Source organism: Anguilla anguilla, chromosome 6 (assembly GCF_013347855.1).
Source record: "Anguilla anguilla isolate fAngAng1 chromosome 6, fAngAng1.pri, whole genome shotgun sequence".
Classification (NCBI taxonomy): Eukaryota; Metazoa; Chordata; class Actinopteri; order Anguilliformes; family Anguillidae; genus Anguilla; species Anguilla anguilla.
This window is the reverse complement of record NC_049206.1, coordinates 44,991,763-45,010,124: the sequence shown is the minus strand read 5'-3', so window position 1 is coordinate 45,010,124 and position 18,362 is coordinate 44,991,763. Positions and strand designations below refer to the sequence as shown.

The 18,362-nt window shown below is 40.3% G+C and overlaps 2 protein-coding genes across 3 annotated transcripts; both read left to right on the top strand.

Annotated features, from left to right (window-relative positions):
- Positions 1–5,291: 5,291 nt before the first annotated feature.
- On the top strand, positions 5,292–10,816 carry LOC118230674 (actin, alpha cardiac muscle-like). The gene is made up of 9 exons (XM_035423889.1): positions 5,292–5,398; positions 6,962–7,112; positions 7,409–7,537; positions 7,761–7,871; positions 7,986–8,070; positions 8,326–8,487; positions 9,152–9,343; positions 9,708–9,889; positions 10,564–10,816. The coding sequence occupies exons 2-9, from the start codon at positions 6,984–6,986 to the stop codon at positions 10,705–10,707; spliced, it is 1,134 nt and encodes a 377-aa protein (XP_035279780.1). The 5' UTR covers positions 5,292–5,398; positions 6,962–6,983; the 3' UTR covers positions 10,708–10,816.
- Positions 10,817–12,828: 2,012 nt separating this feature from the next.
- LOC118230630 (neuroendocrine protein 7B2) lies at positions 12,829–18,239 on the top strand. Of its 2 annotated transcripts, none has more exons than XR_004765890.1 (6): positions 12,829–12,981; positions 13,622–13,865; positions 14,528–14,677; positions 15,666–15,814; positions 16,712–16,765; positions 17,420–17,496. XR_004765890.1 is itself a non-coding variant. In XM_035423802.1 (6 exons), the coding sequence occupies exons 2-6, from the start codon at positions 13,634–13,636 to the stop codon at positions 17,531–17,533; spliced, it is 663 nt and encodes a 220-aa protein (XP_035279693.1). In that variant the 5' UTR covers positions 12,829–12,981; positions 13,622–13,633; the 3' UTR covers positions 17,534–18,239. The 2 variants fall into 2 exon arrangements, 1 of the variants encoding a protein (XP_035279693.1); XM_035423802.1 differs by having other exon boundaries at positions 15,666–15,778; positions 17,420–18,239.
- Positions 18,240–18,362: the final 123 nt, after the last annotated feature.

Sequence of the window (18,362 nt, the reverse complement as noted above, 5' to 3'; positions counted from 1 at the left end):
TCTTCAATGAATTAGGAATACGCACATTTTCAGCTGAGCCGGGTGTAATTAAACTGGCATTCTACAGACTCCCACACAGCACAGCTGTGTATCTGCCAAAAAAACACAAAACTTCAGTTTCACCCAGGCAAAATAAAAGCCAAAACATTACCTAGCCAAATAAAAAACTAATTATGTTGTCCTGGTGCTGTGGGGACATGTAAGATTTTTTTTGTGTGTGTGTGTGCCATTCAGTTATGCCCACCTGCAGGGTATGCTACATAAAACTTCCAAACCACTCGGCTTATTTATAGTGCTGACACTTTCTAAAGCAGCCGTGGCACAGTCCTGCTCTCGTCCATCACCCTGTAATCCTCGGGTCCCTCAGCACATTGTAAAGCATCACAATAGACACACAACAGCGACAGAGGGACACCACAGCTTTATTTCGCTATTCACACGAGGACAGAACGTGCAAAGGCTTATTTTTGAAGTGCATGGAGTAGGATGATTATTTTTTTATTCCAGGTAAAATTTAATTTCCCCAACTCTGTAATTTATAACTGACATTGTAAAACTTGTTTGACACAACAAGGTGAATGCTGAGAAGAGAATTATGATATTGGGAGGAGGAGAAGGAGGATATATGGTGATCTAATTTTGTGTTTTGTGACCTTCACCTGTACAAATCCCAAGATCTACTTGGTTAAAAAGTCATTAGACACCATGCAAATTTGTTTTTCACTTTTATGATTGCCTGGTTGCCTGGTAAAAATGCATAACACAGTAATAACGCTAAAACTACAACTGCACTATAATAACATGCACATGTGCAGCAACACTGCACTAAACACACATTGACAGCAACGGCATAACACTCACTCCTACAACTCTGCAAACTACATTACAACATGTAAGTTATCACTTTAACACACAAAACACCAAAACATGCCCCCCCCCCTCACTTTAACACACAAAACACCAAAACATGCCCCCCTCACTTTAACACACAAAACACCAAAACATGCCCCCCACCACCACCACCTGTTTGCCCTCTGACCACCTGTCCACCACTTTTCAGACAAAAACAACTGACTCAGCGATGTGTGTGTGTATGTGTGTGAGAGAGTGTGAGTGTGTGTGTGTGTGTATGTGTTTCCTGATCAGAGCTGTGTAAAACCTTGGGGAGATGTTTAGAAGAACATGCATGCATGATTCATAAATGCTTGTCAAATTGGCCAACTAAGCATTCCACTGAGATTTACTTATATATGTGCGCTCTGCAATGAATTGGATCGGAGAAAGTGACTTAGGAACTGAGAGCCTATCTAACAGGTGATTATAAGTAGGCATCAACATTGCCAGATAACCATTTGATATGAAGGTATTGTATAGCTAAGCTGTCCGTTGCTCCTTCAAACTGTTCAGATCACTAGTGAAATCACACAAACTTGTGTTTCCAGGGACTCCATAATCTATAAAACTGGAAACACCAGTCATCATCACTTCATCATTGGGTGACAGATGGTTCAGGTTGTTTAAATGCATGCAAATAGTTCAGAACTAACTGTGGGTATAGCATAACAATCAGCAATCACACAACATCCAATAATTTGTCAAAGCCCACAAGCAGTACTTCAGCATTTTTTTTTTATAATTATGACATCACAAGTGTAGCAATTTAATAGGAAACATGCTTTAAAAGAATAAAATGCCATCTGAGTTATAAAGCAGCCTCTCATTGCAGGGTCATGGTGAGGTTGTTCTGGACGTTCTGGCTCCAGCCCGCAGCTGCTGATTGGTTGACAGGTGGCCCCAGGAACAGCACTGTTAACCAACATTTCTAGCCAGAAACAGTTGCTTACAGCAGTAAATTTCCTCATGTCTTCAAATTCAGGCTCAACTGTATAGAAGCTGATACGTTTTGTACTGCCGACATGTTACAATGTATATAATATATGTGTGTACTAAAATATTCCCAGGCTGATGAAAGGAAGATTGAACTGCATTTAATTAATGCGAAAATATTTTCCTTTTGACATTCCATAATCCATTTCTGACAGTATGGCATCATTGAATTAGGCTAACCAAGATATGAACACGTCTCAAAATCAAAATCAGGTTGAATGGGGACAATGAGCAATAGCTTGACCATTCCCGTGTCTGCATTTGTGTGCCAATGCCAGCAGTGGCCAGTGGGCCATTTAAGACCTGTCCTCAGCATGCTAACATTAGCAGTTGACAGATAAGTGATTGATGGGCAGATATTTTCAGTAAAGAAACTGGCACATACCCAGCTACTGGTCTGTTGCAATGTGAAATTATCTGACAAAAGTAACCTGATAACTCATAATCAGCTTTGCCTCAGGGTTATCACCTTTGAGACACAAAAATAGCACTTGCTCCATGAACCTACAGTCAGGCTACACGATACTGTTTTAGCAAATCACTCTTTTAAGCTGGTTGATTATATAGCTAAGATAGCTAATAAAAATAGCATTAGCGGCAGTACTGTAGGTTCTCAGGACATAGGCCATGTTTTTTATTTGTCAGCATGCATGTTTAACAAAACATCCAGTAGATCACAAGGCTTAGAACTGTTGGTATTATGCCTTTACATCATATACAACACACGGTATACCCATGTGCAAGTAAAATTAAATTTCTACTTCACTAACATTCATACATTAGGGTACAAAAAGATGAGTCACACTTGTATAGGGTGCACTCATCCTGTTTTTCCTCTAAAATGGGTGTGAACAGGCTCAAAGGTACAGTGTGTGGCCCTTGGTCTAAAACAGGTTTAGGGTCGTGAATAAACAATTGTGGACAGCTGCCAATAACGAGCAGCAGTGGCATTGGGGGGCAGTTCTTGGGTTGGGGGTGAGTGGGGGTGGGAGGGGCAGCTGTCGGGAGCACAGTTGCATCCGTTGACTCTGCGTGACCATATAAGGACATAGGTCCCCCTCAAGAGCACCACACGTTTCAGCCAAGTCCTGCAGTAATCTCCCCCAACATTTCCTGCATTTCTACACAGAGTTCAGCACACTCACCTCTGATATGGTATAAATGGAAATGGCAAAGTAAATACAAGAGGCGGTCATAATAAAATAGTTTCAGTTGATAAAAAATGGCAAGTACAAACTGACAAATGTAGGTTGAGGTATTATTATGGTAGTGAAATTTTCTTGTCATGTTTTAACTTATGTCTCAATCACTGTTCAGTACGCAAAGCACTGCTCTTCTTGTGGTAGAACATTTCCCTCACCCTTCATGTTGTCTCCATTGATCAAGAATCACAAATGGAACATGTTTGGCCCACAAAACCACAAGAGACCACAAATCTGACCATATCAGTTCAAGGCATCTGCTTACAGGCTATAATACAATACAAGGGAATTCTGAAGAACTGCACCCACCCCTATCTTTGTTGCTACTGTGAAAAATGTCTAAAAATAGTGAGTCAACACCACCCAGTAGGACTGCCTGGAGTAAAATACGCTGCCACATAATCCAAGTGTGACATATACTGACTCTACACACCCCACTGTCTAAACCAACAATTTCCTAATCTTCCAGTTTATCTTCCAGGGTGGCATAAAGCTCATGCATAATTTGCATGCATCACCATTTAAAATTCCTTCTGCCAGCAGAGAGGTTCAATAATACATAAATAAATAAATAAATAAATAAATAAATAAATAAATAAATAAATAAATAAATAAAATTGTCTTTCAGATTTTGTATAAGAGGCTACAAGTGTGATCACACTTTATACGGTAAAAAATGAAGTAAAGTGCATCCATGAACTGTTTTGAAGGACTTAAGACCTACTTTAGAATCTTGCAAGATCATTTATCCTAGATTTATGACTTTTTGCAAGTATTAAACAGGTATTACTTATTAAGCAGTAGATTAGACTTCACAGCTACACATGGAAGCTTTTAAAATATTCACAGTGGTCCTGGGATTGTGTCCAAACTCTATATAGGAGAAAAAGAGAAGGATTTCCTCATAGGGAGGAGAAAGCGGAGAGGAGAGGAAGGGGGAGGCAGCGTATCAGGAGCTACGGCAGCAGATTCGACGCCCTGCAATGGCACTGTTTGCCCGAAGAGACACCTGTTACTCACCATGACCCTAAAAGGAGAGAGCAGAGCCAATCAGAGCGTGGCGGGGCCTGCCACGGGCCGTGCTGACCGGTGGTGGCGGTGGGCGGTCGGGGGTGGGGGGTGGGGGGTTGGGGGTGGGGGTGGGGGTGTATCGCCGCCACGCTCAGCTGTCTGGCATGTTCCGGGCCGCGTCATGCATACCAGCGCCTCAGCCGACATACACGCGTAGCGCCGAATGCTTCCCTCACTTCTCCTTAACATTTCCCTGACGTACCCCCAACCGAACCGCACGGCAAGTGTTTCACACCCGCAGAGTTATTAGCGCGGGTATCCAGGTTAGACAGGGTGATATCACACGATAGATTCTGACGGACTAATATGAGGTCCTTTCCTAAATACCAAAGAATAGCGTTCATATTTAAGGATACCAGTGTCAAACAGAAAGAGGGAATAATCTTTGAGTATTAAGAACAGGTTTCACAAACAGATATATCTTATAATGTCAGCATCAATCCATGTAACCTAATTGTCCCTATTTTCTCATCAAAATTATGAGGAACTTAATCTAGGAAAGTACCCAGTTTGCATTTTTTTGTTTGTGCTTCAAGACTAAAAATATAATTTAGCCAAACAATTCTGTGCCTCTTACATGCAAGAACTCTCATAAACCATTAAAGCTGAACATGGCTTATTTCATTATACAGAGCTCTAATATTTAGTGATCCACCTTTCTCTGTGTCAGAAGTAGCTGTCTAAATGTTAATAACAACTCTTGTGCCTTAATTCAGGGCCCTACAGAGTCTTAAGATCACAGAACCAATTTAACAGCAAGAGAGGTTGCATTCAGAGTCGTTAGGAAAATCAAACATCTAATTTCTGAACATCATCATGGCACAAAAAATGAAGAATGAAATTCATATTGAAAATATAACATGATCATTGCAACTTCAACATGCCCAAAGTATGACATTTGCATGATTTCTGATTTAAAATCAAAGAACAGCACCCCTTTTTAATGGCTGATATCAAAAATTAGCCATATCAGGAAAAAGTGGACTCTTCAGATGTAGCCCACACTTTTCTAATTTTATTTTTAAGACAGGGGCCCTGGTGTCTCCTAGGAAACATCCCTCCATTTTAGAAGCGTTCTGTCTGAGGTGCCCTTTTCTTTTTTTTTAAGGTGCTCTTATTTGGGCTTCTGTGGACTGTAGGGCCCGCCCCCTGGCCCCTTGGATCGTGGCTTATTTAAGGAGTCTCTTGCACCCTCGCCCCGTGTCCCAGAGGAAGTGCCCGTCCTGCCGTACAGCTTGGTGAGTGACCGTTCCTACCTATCTCTTTGGACTACTGCAGAATCTTGGAATCTCACAGTTCTCCGGCAGCTCTTAGGCTTGTCGCTGATAGGACCACGTTGATCGGTGAGACAAAAATGACAGGATTTTCTAGATTATATATGATATTACACTCACTGATGGCACTCTTCAGGGAGGATTAATTTACATTTAAGGGGTTAGGGACATCCCTTCTTTGAAATAGGAATTTGTGAGAATTTGCCAAATGTACTTGTCCTGTTGAAAATACAGAAAAGTAGTTAAAGTCTTCACTGCACTGAATGGCTCCTAGTCATGGGAAATGAAAATGAACTGAAATTTTATTCTATAGAAGAGAATAACTAAAGCCTGTGGGACAGCTACTAGTAATAGATGGTAAACTAACTCATCTGTATAAGGGCTGAATATATGAGCAGTCACTAAGCTAACTCATCTGTATCAGGGCTGATTATACAAGCAATAGGTAAGCTAACTCATGTATATCAGGGCTGATTATATGAACAGTAGGTAAGCTAACTCATCTGTATCAGGGCTGATTATATGAACAGTAGGTAAGCTAACTCATGTATATCAGGGCTGATTATATGAACAATAGGTAAGCTACTGTAACTCATCTGTATCAGGGCTGATTATATGAACAGTCAGTAAGTGAACTTGTGTGTACCATGGGTAATTATAAAAAAAAACAGTCAGTAAGCTAACTCATCTGCATCAGGGCTGATAATATGAGCAGTCCGTAAGCTAACTCATCTGGATCACGGCTGATGGCCTGAGGAGCACAAGTAGTGGATGAGGCCATCCGTGTCAAGGTCAGGATGCCTTCTGTAAACAGAGGTGTCGCTATGCGCAGACAGCTGCATTGGCAGCCTTTCTCATTTGTCATACAGATAGGAAAGCTCCCTACACCTCCCTAACACTCAGGAAATAGCCCAGTTTGGAATTGTGAAAGCCCAATCTTAAAATAGACACCTGACTTGGGGCACCAGCACTCTCCTGTTTGGTTTTCCAGACAAATGGTATCAATGGGTGAACCAGTGGCCTGAGATTAAATGAGTTATTATATATATATATATTTATATATTTAAAAGGCTTTAACTTGCTTTCTCTCAGATACTAGCAAATGTAATTTTAAGCAGTGGACCTGGATTAGCTCAAATCCAAAGTCTACTTGACAATCTGGGAAACAATAATGAATAAAATAAATACATTTTATTGTAACATACATTTTAGAATAAAAACGTGAAATCGTCAAACTGACCGATATTTAGCTCAGATAATTAGTCACTTAAGACATGCTTTGCCATTTGAACTTCAACTAAAATATTTGTTGCCTATTTAACAGAATGTGTAGCAAGTGGCGCGTGTTTCCATATATAGCTACGTTTTATTTAAAATGCTATTGTAATATGATATCCCATTCTCTGTTGTAGCCTGTGCCTACACAGAGGCATTCCTATACGCTCACCTTTGCATTCGTATCAACAAAGACTTCGCGAAATTTTTCCCACAGTTATTCTTATCGTTGTGCGTTTATTTCCTCAACAGACCATCCCAGAACAGACCAATCATGTGTGACGACGAGGAAACTACCGCACTCGTGTGCGACAACGGCTCTGGCTTGGTCAAGGCTGGATTCGCCGGTGATGACGCTCCCCGCGCCGTCTTCCCTTCCATCGTCGGAAGGCCCCGTCATCAGGTACAGTAGGCTAAGCGCCGCTAAATTTCTTCACACCGCTAGAGAAACCAGCACACACAGCATAACAATAACCTGTTACTACTCAGCCATTTAAAATATATAATATATAATATATATCGATATAACAACAATAGATCCATATTGTTTATAGTCACAGGTACTTACATGACCTGACAAGTGTAACAAACGTTTTATTGTGGCTTTACAAAATACACCGGTGTAACTGATTGTACCAGCTACTCTTTGGGTTCATAATAAACTCCCATGCTCACTGTGAATCTTTCTGCTTTCCCTAGGGTGTGATGGTGGGTATGGGTCAGAAAGACAGCTATGTAGGAGATGAGGCTCAGAGCAAGAGGGGTATCCTGACCCTGAAGTACCCCATCGAGCACGGCATCATCACCAACTGGGACGACATGGAGAAGGTGAGGGTCTCTCATCCCGGTTACAATGGCGGGGAATAAAGGGTATCTCTAACAAAGCGCAGTGCTTCTGAGGTAGCAGTAAAAATTAGAAACAGGCTCACCGTGCTATTTTACTTTAAACAAATTTCACGATGTCACTTATTAAAAATACAGAATGTTTAGTTAGTGGATTTTTACAAACAGTGATGTGTGCTCAGACCTTCTCTCCTCTTGACCCGTCCAGATCTGGCACCACACCTTCTACAATGAGCTGCGTGTGGCCCCTGAGGAGCACCCCACTCTGCTCACAGAGGCCCCCCTGAACCCCAAGGCCAACAGAGAAAAGATGACCCAGGTACGGTACCCTAACTCTTGCCCACTGCAACTGTCGGTTCCTCTGAATGTGGATCCAGCAAAGCATTAATGCATTATGCATGAAAAATAACCACAATTCCTCTCTGTCCTGCAGATCATGTTTGAGACCTTCAACGTCCCCGCCATGTATGTGGCCATCCAGGCTGTGCTGTCCCTGTACGCCTCTGGTCGTACCACAGGTCAGTATCCCTTGCACTTCTCTTCAGTCCTCAGTGCTACTCAACAAGTGATACAGAGACACCAACCCAGAGCAGTTTAATGCTAATTATGAAGTGCTCACAATGTGCATTTCATTAGTCCAACGCCGATGTGCACCGCAGTTATAATAGAGCAGCACTGATGTGTTCAGTGTTGATGGAAGGAGTATCAGTAGAGGAGTGTTGATGACCAGTGTTGATCAGCGCATTGTCAGTAAGAACGGCTTCTGCTCGCAGGTATTGTGCTGGACTCCGGTGATGGTGTGACCCACAACGTCCCCATCTATGAGGGTTACGCCCTGCCCCACGCCATCATGCGTCTGGATCTGGCTGGTCGCGATTTGACCGACTACCTGATGAAGATCCTGACTGAGAGAGGCTACTCTTTCGTCACAACCGGTAAGTACAGAACCAAGAGATCCCAGATTTTTTATGAATGAAAAGTGTGGCCTCAGTACTGAACATGAGGCTTGTCCTGTTAACCTTTTTTTCTTCTCACAAATGATTATAGGATAACAGGACAAGCCTCATGTTCAGTACTGAGGCCACACTTTTCATTCATAAAAAATCTGGAAATACACTCCCTTAATTTTAATCTAATGCTTCATCTAATGATTTTGAACATTTCAGAATATCTGATGAGAACAAATTATAAATAAGAAGTTAGTGTGAATTAACTGAACGCTGAACCCTGCATTGTGAAATTTATTGTATCATTGCATGTTTAATTATGTGTAAGTTGCAATGACTATATATAAATTGTCTATATGTATACCTGTATTTAATTTATTATTAAGAAAATAAGATCTGAAACTTGGAAAAACTTCAGTAGAAATTGCAGGTATTTCTTGACTCTTGAATTATAGGTATTTCTTGTGATTTAGTCCAGAATCATAGTTCTACTTCTCACTTGGTTTTAGTTGACACAGGCAAACATTATTGTTGAATCCAGCAATCTATGTGGTGACCTTATTTGTATTAAGATATTCTAGTTATAGATTGTGTATGGCTCCTTAATTGATTAGAAATGACTCATCTCATCTCTGTTTGTTGCCCCTTATAGCTGAGCGTGAGATCGTGCGTGACATCAAGGAGAAACTGTGCTATGTGGCTCTGGACTTTGAGAATGAGATGGCCACTGCTGCTTCTTCCTCCTCCCTGGAGAAGAGCTACGAGTTGCCTGACGGCCAGGTCATCACCATCGGCAACGAGCGTTTCCGCTGCCCCGAGACCCTGTTCCAGCCTTCCTTCATTGGTGAGAGTCCCTCTCTCTTACCAACAAGACTGTTCCCTCTGGCACAATACCAGCACTCTGCTGTAGACAAAGTCCTCTGATTAAAGAAATGCACACACACACACACACACAATTTTTAAACATCCAAACCTTATGTTTATGATTGAATAAACCGCACTTTTCAAAAAGTCTAAATAGCTTGTCTTGAACATTTGTATGATAGTCCTAGTGATTACATAGATGATGTTAGATTTAGTTAGAAGATGAGTGTGGATATTCGTAATAAATACTGTCTTGTGCCCCCAAAATGCATTGCATTCCAACACTGCCCCCTTGATAATGCTTCTAGAATTGCAGGAACTGACTATATCTCTCACAACCTCAGGTATGGAGTCTGCTGGTATCCATGAGACAGCCTACAACAGCATCATGAAGTGCGACATTGACATCCGCAAGGACCTGTACGCCAACAACGTCCTGTCTGGTGGCACCACCATGTACCCCGGTATTGCTGACCGCATGCAGAAGGAGATCACTGCCCTGGCCCCCAGCACCATGAAGATCAAGGTGAGGGAATCAGCTGTAAAAAATAAAACAAACAGCAACAACAGAAACCATGTATCATCACCTGAAATGGGATAAAATATTTAGAAAATCAGACCTTATTTGATCATTTATAAAATGATCAAGTAACCAAAATCATAAATATTGACTTGATGCAGAAAACAATGACTACGTAGTTGCTTATGAAATTTCACTTTGACCTGGCTATGATCATATCTCTACGTAAAGTTTACACTAGATGGAAGTTAATTACCTATTGGCTATGTTGGGGTACTGCATGTTGGAGAGCTGCACACACACAAGTTGGTTGTGCTCATGCTTTAAGAATAGCCTTTATCTAATAATCAATTTTTGGCATGAATAATGCACAAATTGTTGCAATGCAACCTTTTACTGGCCACATTCACAAGAAAGGGTAATGGTAAAGCACTTCCACAGGAGCGTAAAATGCAGATATGCCACTTTAAACCAACATAAGCAACTTTTTGTTGGTCTCAGTCATTGTTATTACTCAAGCGTAAGCACAACTTGAGATATGATCTTAAGATTATGTTTGAGTGTAAACCCAAGGACATTTTTATAAATTAGGCCCTTGGACCTGTCCGATTGCAAGGATCATAAAATGGCAGTTGGCTTTTGCTGTTTCACTGACCCCCCCTTCCTCTTCTTTTCTCCAGATCATTGCCCCCCCTGAGCGTAAGTACTCTGTATGGATCGGCGGCTCCATCCTGGCCTCCCTGTCCACCTTCCAGCAGATGTGGATCAGCAAGCAGGAGTACGATGAGGCAGGCCCCTCCATCGTCCACAGGAAGTGCTTCTAAGCAACCAAACCCCCACTTACCAAGCCCACACTCCTTTGTCTGTTTCTACTGTGCCATTTACTGTATATACATGTACTGTTGTAATAAAAATAGATGCCTGTGACAGTGATCAAGCTCTTTGCTTTTTCTTCTGTGTTGACTCAGAGCATCAATGTACTAGACATATGGCTGCTGATGTGGCCCCTCTGTGGGATCCAAGTGAGGCTTAGAACAGGCATATGAACACACACGCACACACTCACACCCCCACACACATACACACACACAAATAGATCAGACAGGATATCAGCAGGCCGTGGCTTTGTGCAGGATTTTACTGAACCTGCAGGAGTAGAACGTTTATATGTAGTCATTTACCACATACATACAAAACATGCAATAATGACTAGCCAAATGTAATGGCCAGTGCTGACTGCCTATAATCAGTTTTGTTACATCATAATTTCATAAGATTACAATTTCTATGCAACTCTAAATTTGCAGGTGAATCAATATTACTTTGATAAAGCTGTTTCACTGTTTTAGAAGTTAGTGTGTTTAAAAACTTACCATTGTAGGCTAAAATACAGAATGCTGCCAGCAGGTTCAGTATTACACATACTGCTGAACCTATACACGTAGACACACTATCATCTAAAATCTTCAAACATGGCTACTATACAGGGTCAAACACCTATACAGGGTCAAACACCACCATTTACTTTACTAAATATATGATCACAATACAAGTATAAGCATCATCACCCTCTACAATACAACAAACAATATAGACACATTTCTCATTTTCTGTAGTGTAGTCCATCTACTACCTAGTTCAGATCATTAACCTTGTGAATATTCAGATATTCCAATTTCCAGGATTATATTTCTCCCCAGACTGTCTCTTCTCAGATCCCTACAATATAATACACTAATAGGGTATTTTCAGTATTAGTAATTAATACTAGTTACCTTATTAAAGACCTTATTAAACACTTGAGAAAGAAGAAGAAATCTCTCCCATCATTAAATTGCAATCTGTATTTTGTAACTCCAAACCTGCAGTAGCTAAATAAATTAGGCAACCTGCATATAGCTGCATGCTACACAGTTAACTTTGCATAAGAAAACAGTATTCTTGATCAGCCTTTAGAATTGCCTCAAACCGACTGCCCCACTATGGTGGTCTAGGATCCTGTTTATTTCCCATATCAACCTAAATCACCGGTTTTCTGGAGGAGTAGGACCTGTGGTGGACAGTTGGTTTATGCTAAGGAAAACAAACAGGCAGGTAGGTCTCCAAGGCCAGAGAGGGACGCAATACTTTACACTTTAAAAAAGCATCATTGGGCCACCTTGTGGCCATTGTGATTACTGCAACATAAACTGAGGCCAGGGCAGGGTTACATTTAGACACTGCTTATCTCCCTTCAAACTGATAGAACAATTATCACCTCAAACATTTGCATATTGTTAGCAGCACAGAATACCTCCTGCCTGCCCTACAGGTCCAAAGGGCTATACATGTACTGCTCACCAGGATGGCATTTGGATATTCTGCTTCCAGAGGGAGAAGTCGACTCGGTGTCTAAAACCTCACAGGTTGAGGTTAATAATTTCATCATTTGAATAGATCCTTCCTGTTCTTTCCTGCTCACATTCAACTTCTACTGGGGATTTTTTTTTGTACTCATCTTGTTATTGCTTTATCAACTGTGTTGCTTATCTTATTTAGAGGAAAATAAAAAGGAAGGACATCTTAAGTGTATATCTTAATCCAGGCTCAAATTTGACCCTTGAGAGTATTGATTTAATCTCACTGATCCTCGGGTATGAATATAGGACTCCTGATGCCATACATAGCTACTTCAGATGCAATGTGGTTTAATATGGTAAACAATCCTCCAAAGTATTAAGTGTTAATAAGAACTTAGTAAGAATTAACAGCTTGATGCATTTGAATTTGAGCAGAAGTTGAATTTGTGGCTGTAATCAAATACAGTATATTTAGGGCTCCCCCAGGTCAGAGTTTGAGAACCCCTATCAATCATAGATACTCGCCTGGACTGCCAGCAAATTGGTACTGAAACAATTGTTTTCCTCGGACTTGTAGAAATACCCGCTACAAAAGCAGCCTACATTAAATGGTCCATGATCTACTGTCCGCCCGGCCAATGACAGTCTGCTACGCCAGTGATATTAGCTGCGTAGCAACAAGATACCTCTATTTACCCTGCGCGTGAACGGTGTGCAGGAGAAAAATCTCCTTTTATCTTTTCCCTCATCGATTATAAGGTAAGCGAACGCAGCATTAAGAGGTTTTGGAAATAAACTTGTAATTACGTAATATATAACGTGTTTTGCATAGATGTACTAGAAAATAAAAATAATTTTATTCTATGACAATCATTGAATGTCTTTCACGATTATGGAGAGAAATGCTACAATGTAACAACAACCTATGACGTAGTGTATACCGATGGGTGGAATAGCTCCCTTTTTCGATGTAAAGTACATGTTCAGAATAATTTGGGCAATTTGGGCAAACCTGATTATCCTTTCATACAAAATATTACGGCTGGATAGCATGCGAAGTAAATGCAATAAACTAGCCCTATCATTGCCGATTTTTACTATTATTCGCGTAAAAAAACTGGTTTGGAAATATTGTTCAACCGATACGCTTTGACAGTAAGTAAATGTGTTTAATTAGTGTGTCCGAAACTGTGTTCAATGCGTTGCTGCTGTCCGACGCCTACTTATTTGGAATTAATGAGCGCCCTGGCCCGGGTTGTTGAAAAAATGCTTTATAATGTAGGGCATCGAGCATTACGTAAGTAAGGGTGCATTTAAGTTGAAAAGGAGATTGCGATGCATAAATCATGATTATAATTCAAAGAAAATTGGAGTGACGGATCACATTTGCCACTTCCAGGCGAAGTCGACTATGAAGTCGACAGCCAGGGTGGTACACACGGCACACACGGTGATACTGGCCGTTGTGCTGTCCTTGGTGGCCTTGGCATCCTGCCGGAGCACTCGCATGGCGGACCAGGTATCGGAGGCTGACATTCAGCGTCTACTGCACGGTGTCATGGAGCAGCTGGGAATCGCCCGCCCACGTGTGGAGTACCCCGCTCATCAAGCCACAAATATTGTGGGGCCTCAGAGTATACAAGGTATCGCTCGGTGCCATTGGGACGGTTCGCTTCGGCGCACTGTACAGAATTAAGTTTCCAGGGGCTACATGTGTCAAAGCCTTTTTATATCTAAGACGCTCTTTAAACATGAATAGCCTTTGGCACACACGCATTTATTTTCCCCTGAAATTTCATAATGAGACAGAAAATACTGATGTATAGTAGGCCAGAATGTAATCATGAGTTCATAATGAACAAAGCCACACATCTGTTCTGCCTGCTCACCGCAGTTGCCTAGAAGCAAATGTGTTGCTCAGCAACCGTAAATCCTCCTATTGCTGACCTTCTGTGGCAGATGCCAGTCCTTTTCCATTTTTAATTCAAAGGCACAACACCATCAAAGCTGGTATATAGCTGGTTGAGTAACGTTAAATTAAGTTATTTAACAATGGACTATACAATATCTTTATTTATTTAGAACACATTGTGAGTGGCCTAGCCTTTCTGTCTTTCTATCTTTAGGGCATGTGCCATTTTTGTAACTCCGTTGCTCTATCCATGATACATGGAATACTATATTTTAATTTAGACAATTATTTCATTTTCAGAAAATTATGTCCATATATGGGCAATTTTTCATTAAAGAAAAAAAAAATGCCTGGACTCTATTATTGATCTGAAATCATTTTTTAATCTCCCAGGTGGTGCCCACGAGGGTCTTCAGCACCTGGGTCCCTATGGTAACATTCCCAACATCGTGGCTGAGCTGACCGGGGACAACGTTCCGAAGGACTTCAGCGAGGACCAGGGATACCCTGACCCCCCCAACCCCTGTCCTCTTGGAAAGACTGGTAGGAAGTGAACTTTGCATTTGTACTTAGACTGTTGTCCTCATTTAAACGTTAAAGGATAACACCAGTAATTATTATTTTCTCAGTATTGTTAATATATCCTATGAAAATATCAAAACCAAAATTTTTTCTGTCTGACTTGTACGTTTTGACTTTTTCCTACCCCATTTAGCATTCAAACAGGAAAGCCATTGATTTCAGTTGTACGCTGCAGTTATTAAATACAGCTCAGAATTAAAATTCTCCTAAAATGCACCTCCACATGCAACTACTCTCCACATATCGAAAAATCAATCGTTGATACTATATAAAGTTGTCTCAATAAAAAGTACAATGGCCAGATTTTTGTTAATGGTAAATTATGCTGACCAAAGCAACAGTACATCTCTTTGACTTGTTTTAATGTTTTTTTGGACAACAATGACTTCTGGTACATCAGCGTTTGCTAGTTGGACAACAGTTGTTTGTAGGCTAAATTAATTGAAAGTTGGACAGAAACATTATCCATTTTGGTTGTTTCAGAGGATATGTTTACGATACTAAAAAAATATAAATCACTGGTGTTAAGCTGTGAACACTAGTCTCACAGTTTCTGCACATCCCTGAGTTGTACTGATGGGACAGGCCAACCATAGAATCGGGCATTCCAAATTATGAGAGAAAATAAAATAAAGACTAAAATTGTCGAAAGATTATGTACTGATGTTTAATGCATACTTGTACACCCTTCTGAAAAGGCAGTATAATAATGTGACCAAAATATTGTGTATTATACTCACAAAAATCATTCCATTTACTACTGAATGCTGACTGAACTGGTCACATACAGCACTGTCATTATGGTTTCTTAGCAGTGCTGAGCCTTCCCACTAGCTTATTTAATGAATCACTGCCATTTTAAGAAAGTTTCCCTTTAGATACAACTGAATAAGTGGATATATGAACAATGTTCTCCTGGTGATGTCCGTTGCTGTTCCTGATGTTACAGCAGCAGATGGTTGCTTGGAGAACTCACCAGACACTGCTGAGTTCAGCAGGGAGTTCCAGCAGCACCAGCACCTGTTTGACCCTGAGCATGACTACCCAGCACTGGCTAAGTGGGTGAGTGAACACGACTACCCAGCACTGGCTAAGTGAGCAGGTGTACTCTGACCTGGCCAAGTAAGTTAAAAAGGACAGTGGGGTTTCTACTGAGCCACCTTAGCTGCACATTAGCATTACATGAGGTGAATCCAGATGGTCCCCGGCTTAGACTGACAATTTACTGGGCAATTGAGGGTATGGTAATGTAATGGTTATTTCACCCCGAGTCCAGGAGATCTAAGCTTACATATGGGTGTTTATTAGGGTAAGATGCTGTACCAACAAAGCAGTACTGGACCTACTGTTGAACTGACCAGCTTCACCTGATCAGGTTAAGTATATAATAATAATAATACTAATAATTATATATATATATATATATATATAATTTTTATTTTTTTGCCATTTTTCTCCCATTTTCTCCCCAATTTAGTCGTTATACCAATTCCCCGTGTGTATCACGGTCCTGGTCGATGCGCTATCCTCTGTCGGCCTGGGGAGGGTATAGACTGCCACATACCTCCTCCGATACAGCAGGATATTTTTTAAATGTTTTTTTTTAAAGCCAATATTGTGGAAATTGACAGAAGTGAGCGTGTTCAACTCGGCAGGACCTAAGGGTCATGGAGAAAAAAGAATCATGACTATAGGCCAAATGAATGGTGGATGAATTGACCCAAAACTGGGTGACTAGATACCTTAGCCTGTCCTCTATTATTGTGCAAGATTTCACAAAAATCCACCAAGTGGTTCTATGGGCTGCCGTAGACTCCTATGGCAAAAACTATGATAATAGTGAAACAATCTACAATTATAATAGGTGCCTTTGGTGCTTTACTTCTAATTATTTTATTCATATAGCACCTTTCTGAAAACTCAGATAATTTAAGTAAAAGCTGTTGCAGTTGTTTACAGAGACATATGCTCAGAGGTGTTTTCTGTCTTTCTCAGAATAAGGAGCTGTTGTATGAGAAAATGAAAGGTGGACCAAAAAGAAGCAAAAGGGTATGTTTGCTTTATACTGATGTCATGCACCTGTACAAAGCACATCACTTATTACCAAGTTCACATGAAGGGCTATTTAAATCAGTACTTTAACTTTTTAGTTTAGATTTTGTGTGATGTCCACTAATGTCTGGCTCACCCTGTTCCTCTGGGTCACTTTATAATTAAATTTTCAGTGTTAAATCAACACCGATGGAGTATAATGTACTTAGATACAGTACCCATACACTTGAGCCCAAAGAGACTCAATTAAACTGGTAGTTACATGGTCTTAATGGTACAACATTTTATTGCGATTCATTTTAAACTGCACGGTAAGTTGAAGGTCTCAATCCAGAATTTAAAAAATAAAATAGCATGACGAAATGAAGCAAAGTTTAGGGAGAAATCGAACAGTTTGGTGGTTAACTGTCAACTGTGGTTGCACTAACTTAATCAGTTCAGTTTCTTAGGAAGATTGCTACTCCATTTTTAAATACAGAGGTTATATTTTTTCTTTTTATTGTCAATCTAGAAATTTTTCATATCACAAGATAATGCCCATAATCGGGTTACATGGAAGCACATTATGAAAACATTAGTTAGCAGTGGAAGTACCCTTCAAAATAAATCCTTAATGCAATTGCTAATTCAGTCTGTTCACCTTGGTTGCAGAGCACCAATCCCTATCTGATGGGGCAGAGACTGGATAATGTGGTGGCCAAGAAATCTGTCCCCCATTTCCCAGAAGAGGAGGAGAACCCCACCATCAGCAGTATCAAAAACTGAACCAAACATCTACTTTCATCATGCTGCATGTTTATTTTGTGTATTATCCTATCAAAGCTTACCATTTGATGAAATGAAAACACAAGCTTATCAATCAAGTGCCAGTATGTAATTTTTTTTGTAAATACAGAGAACATCCACTACTTTTCTGTACCTTTACTATAACAATGACATCTGCTGTTGGTTATTCACCTGCCTGACCACTAGATACCCTTGTGTGTGTAGCTTGATTAATACAATAAAACGTATTTGCTCATGTGCACAATTATAGTACTATATAATAATTTTAGATATTATATATTTCTTACCAATAAATCTTGGTTGAAAATGTAGACTGATGAACATGTTCCATCTTCACAGTTACAGGTGAATTAAGATGTTATACATTTAATAGGTTACCAGATACTCTCAGAAATAATGGGAGCACAATAACAAATGAAAATGAAAGATGTAATCTTGTCATTAGTTGCGCTGCCACTATAACTGTCGATTTAAAGCAAGCAAAACTCCAGCGTTCCTACAATTTCAGCCCGTTATTCATGAATAATACAGAATAGCACAGTAATGTACCATACAACAGGGTATTATGCAAGAACCATTTTGCATTGTTATGTCATTAAATATTTAAAGACTACAGAGCTAACCATATCCTCCAGGTACTTCAAGTCTAATTTTAACCCTGACTAAAAAGTCTTTGACAACAGAACAGGCTGTTGAAATAATCCAGTTTACTGAAAAGGTCTAAAACATTTTCCACCCCTTTATAACAACCATTCTTTGCAACAGTATCTGATTCAAATGAAGGTGAAAAGCACTCAAAATAAAACAC

Excerpts from the sequence above, each read along its gene's own strand:
- LOC118230674 (XM_035423889.1), top strand. The coding sequence starts at position 6,984 with ATGTGTGACGACGAGGAAACTACCGCACTCGTGTGCGACAACGGCTCT. Across the intron at positions 7,872-7,985 it reads ACAGAGAAAAGATGACCCAG|ATCATGTTTGAGACCTTCAA; the intron begins GTACGGTACCCT and ends TCTGTCCTGCAG. Across the intron at positions 9,344-9,707 it reads GTTCCAGCCTTCCTTCATTG|GTATGGAGTCTGCTGGTATC; the intron begins GTGAGAGTCCCT and ends TCACAACCTCAG.
- LOC118230630 (XM_035423802.1), top strand. The coding sequence starts at position 13,634 with ATGAAGTCGACAGCCAGGGTGGTACACACGGCACACACGGTGATACTG. Across the intron at positions 13,866-14,527 it reads GGGGCCTCAGAGTATACAAG|GTGGTGCCCACGAGGGTCTT; the intron begins GTATCGCTCGGT and ends TTAATCTCCCAG. Across the intron at positions 15,779-16,711 it reads ACCCAGCACTGGCTAAGTGG|AATAAGGAGCTGTTGTATGA; the intron begins GTGAGTGAACAC and ends TGTCTTTCTCAG.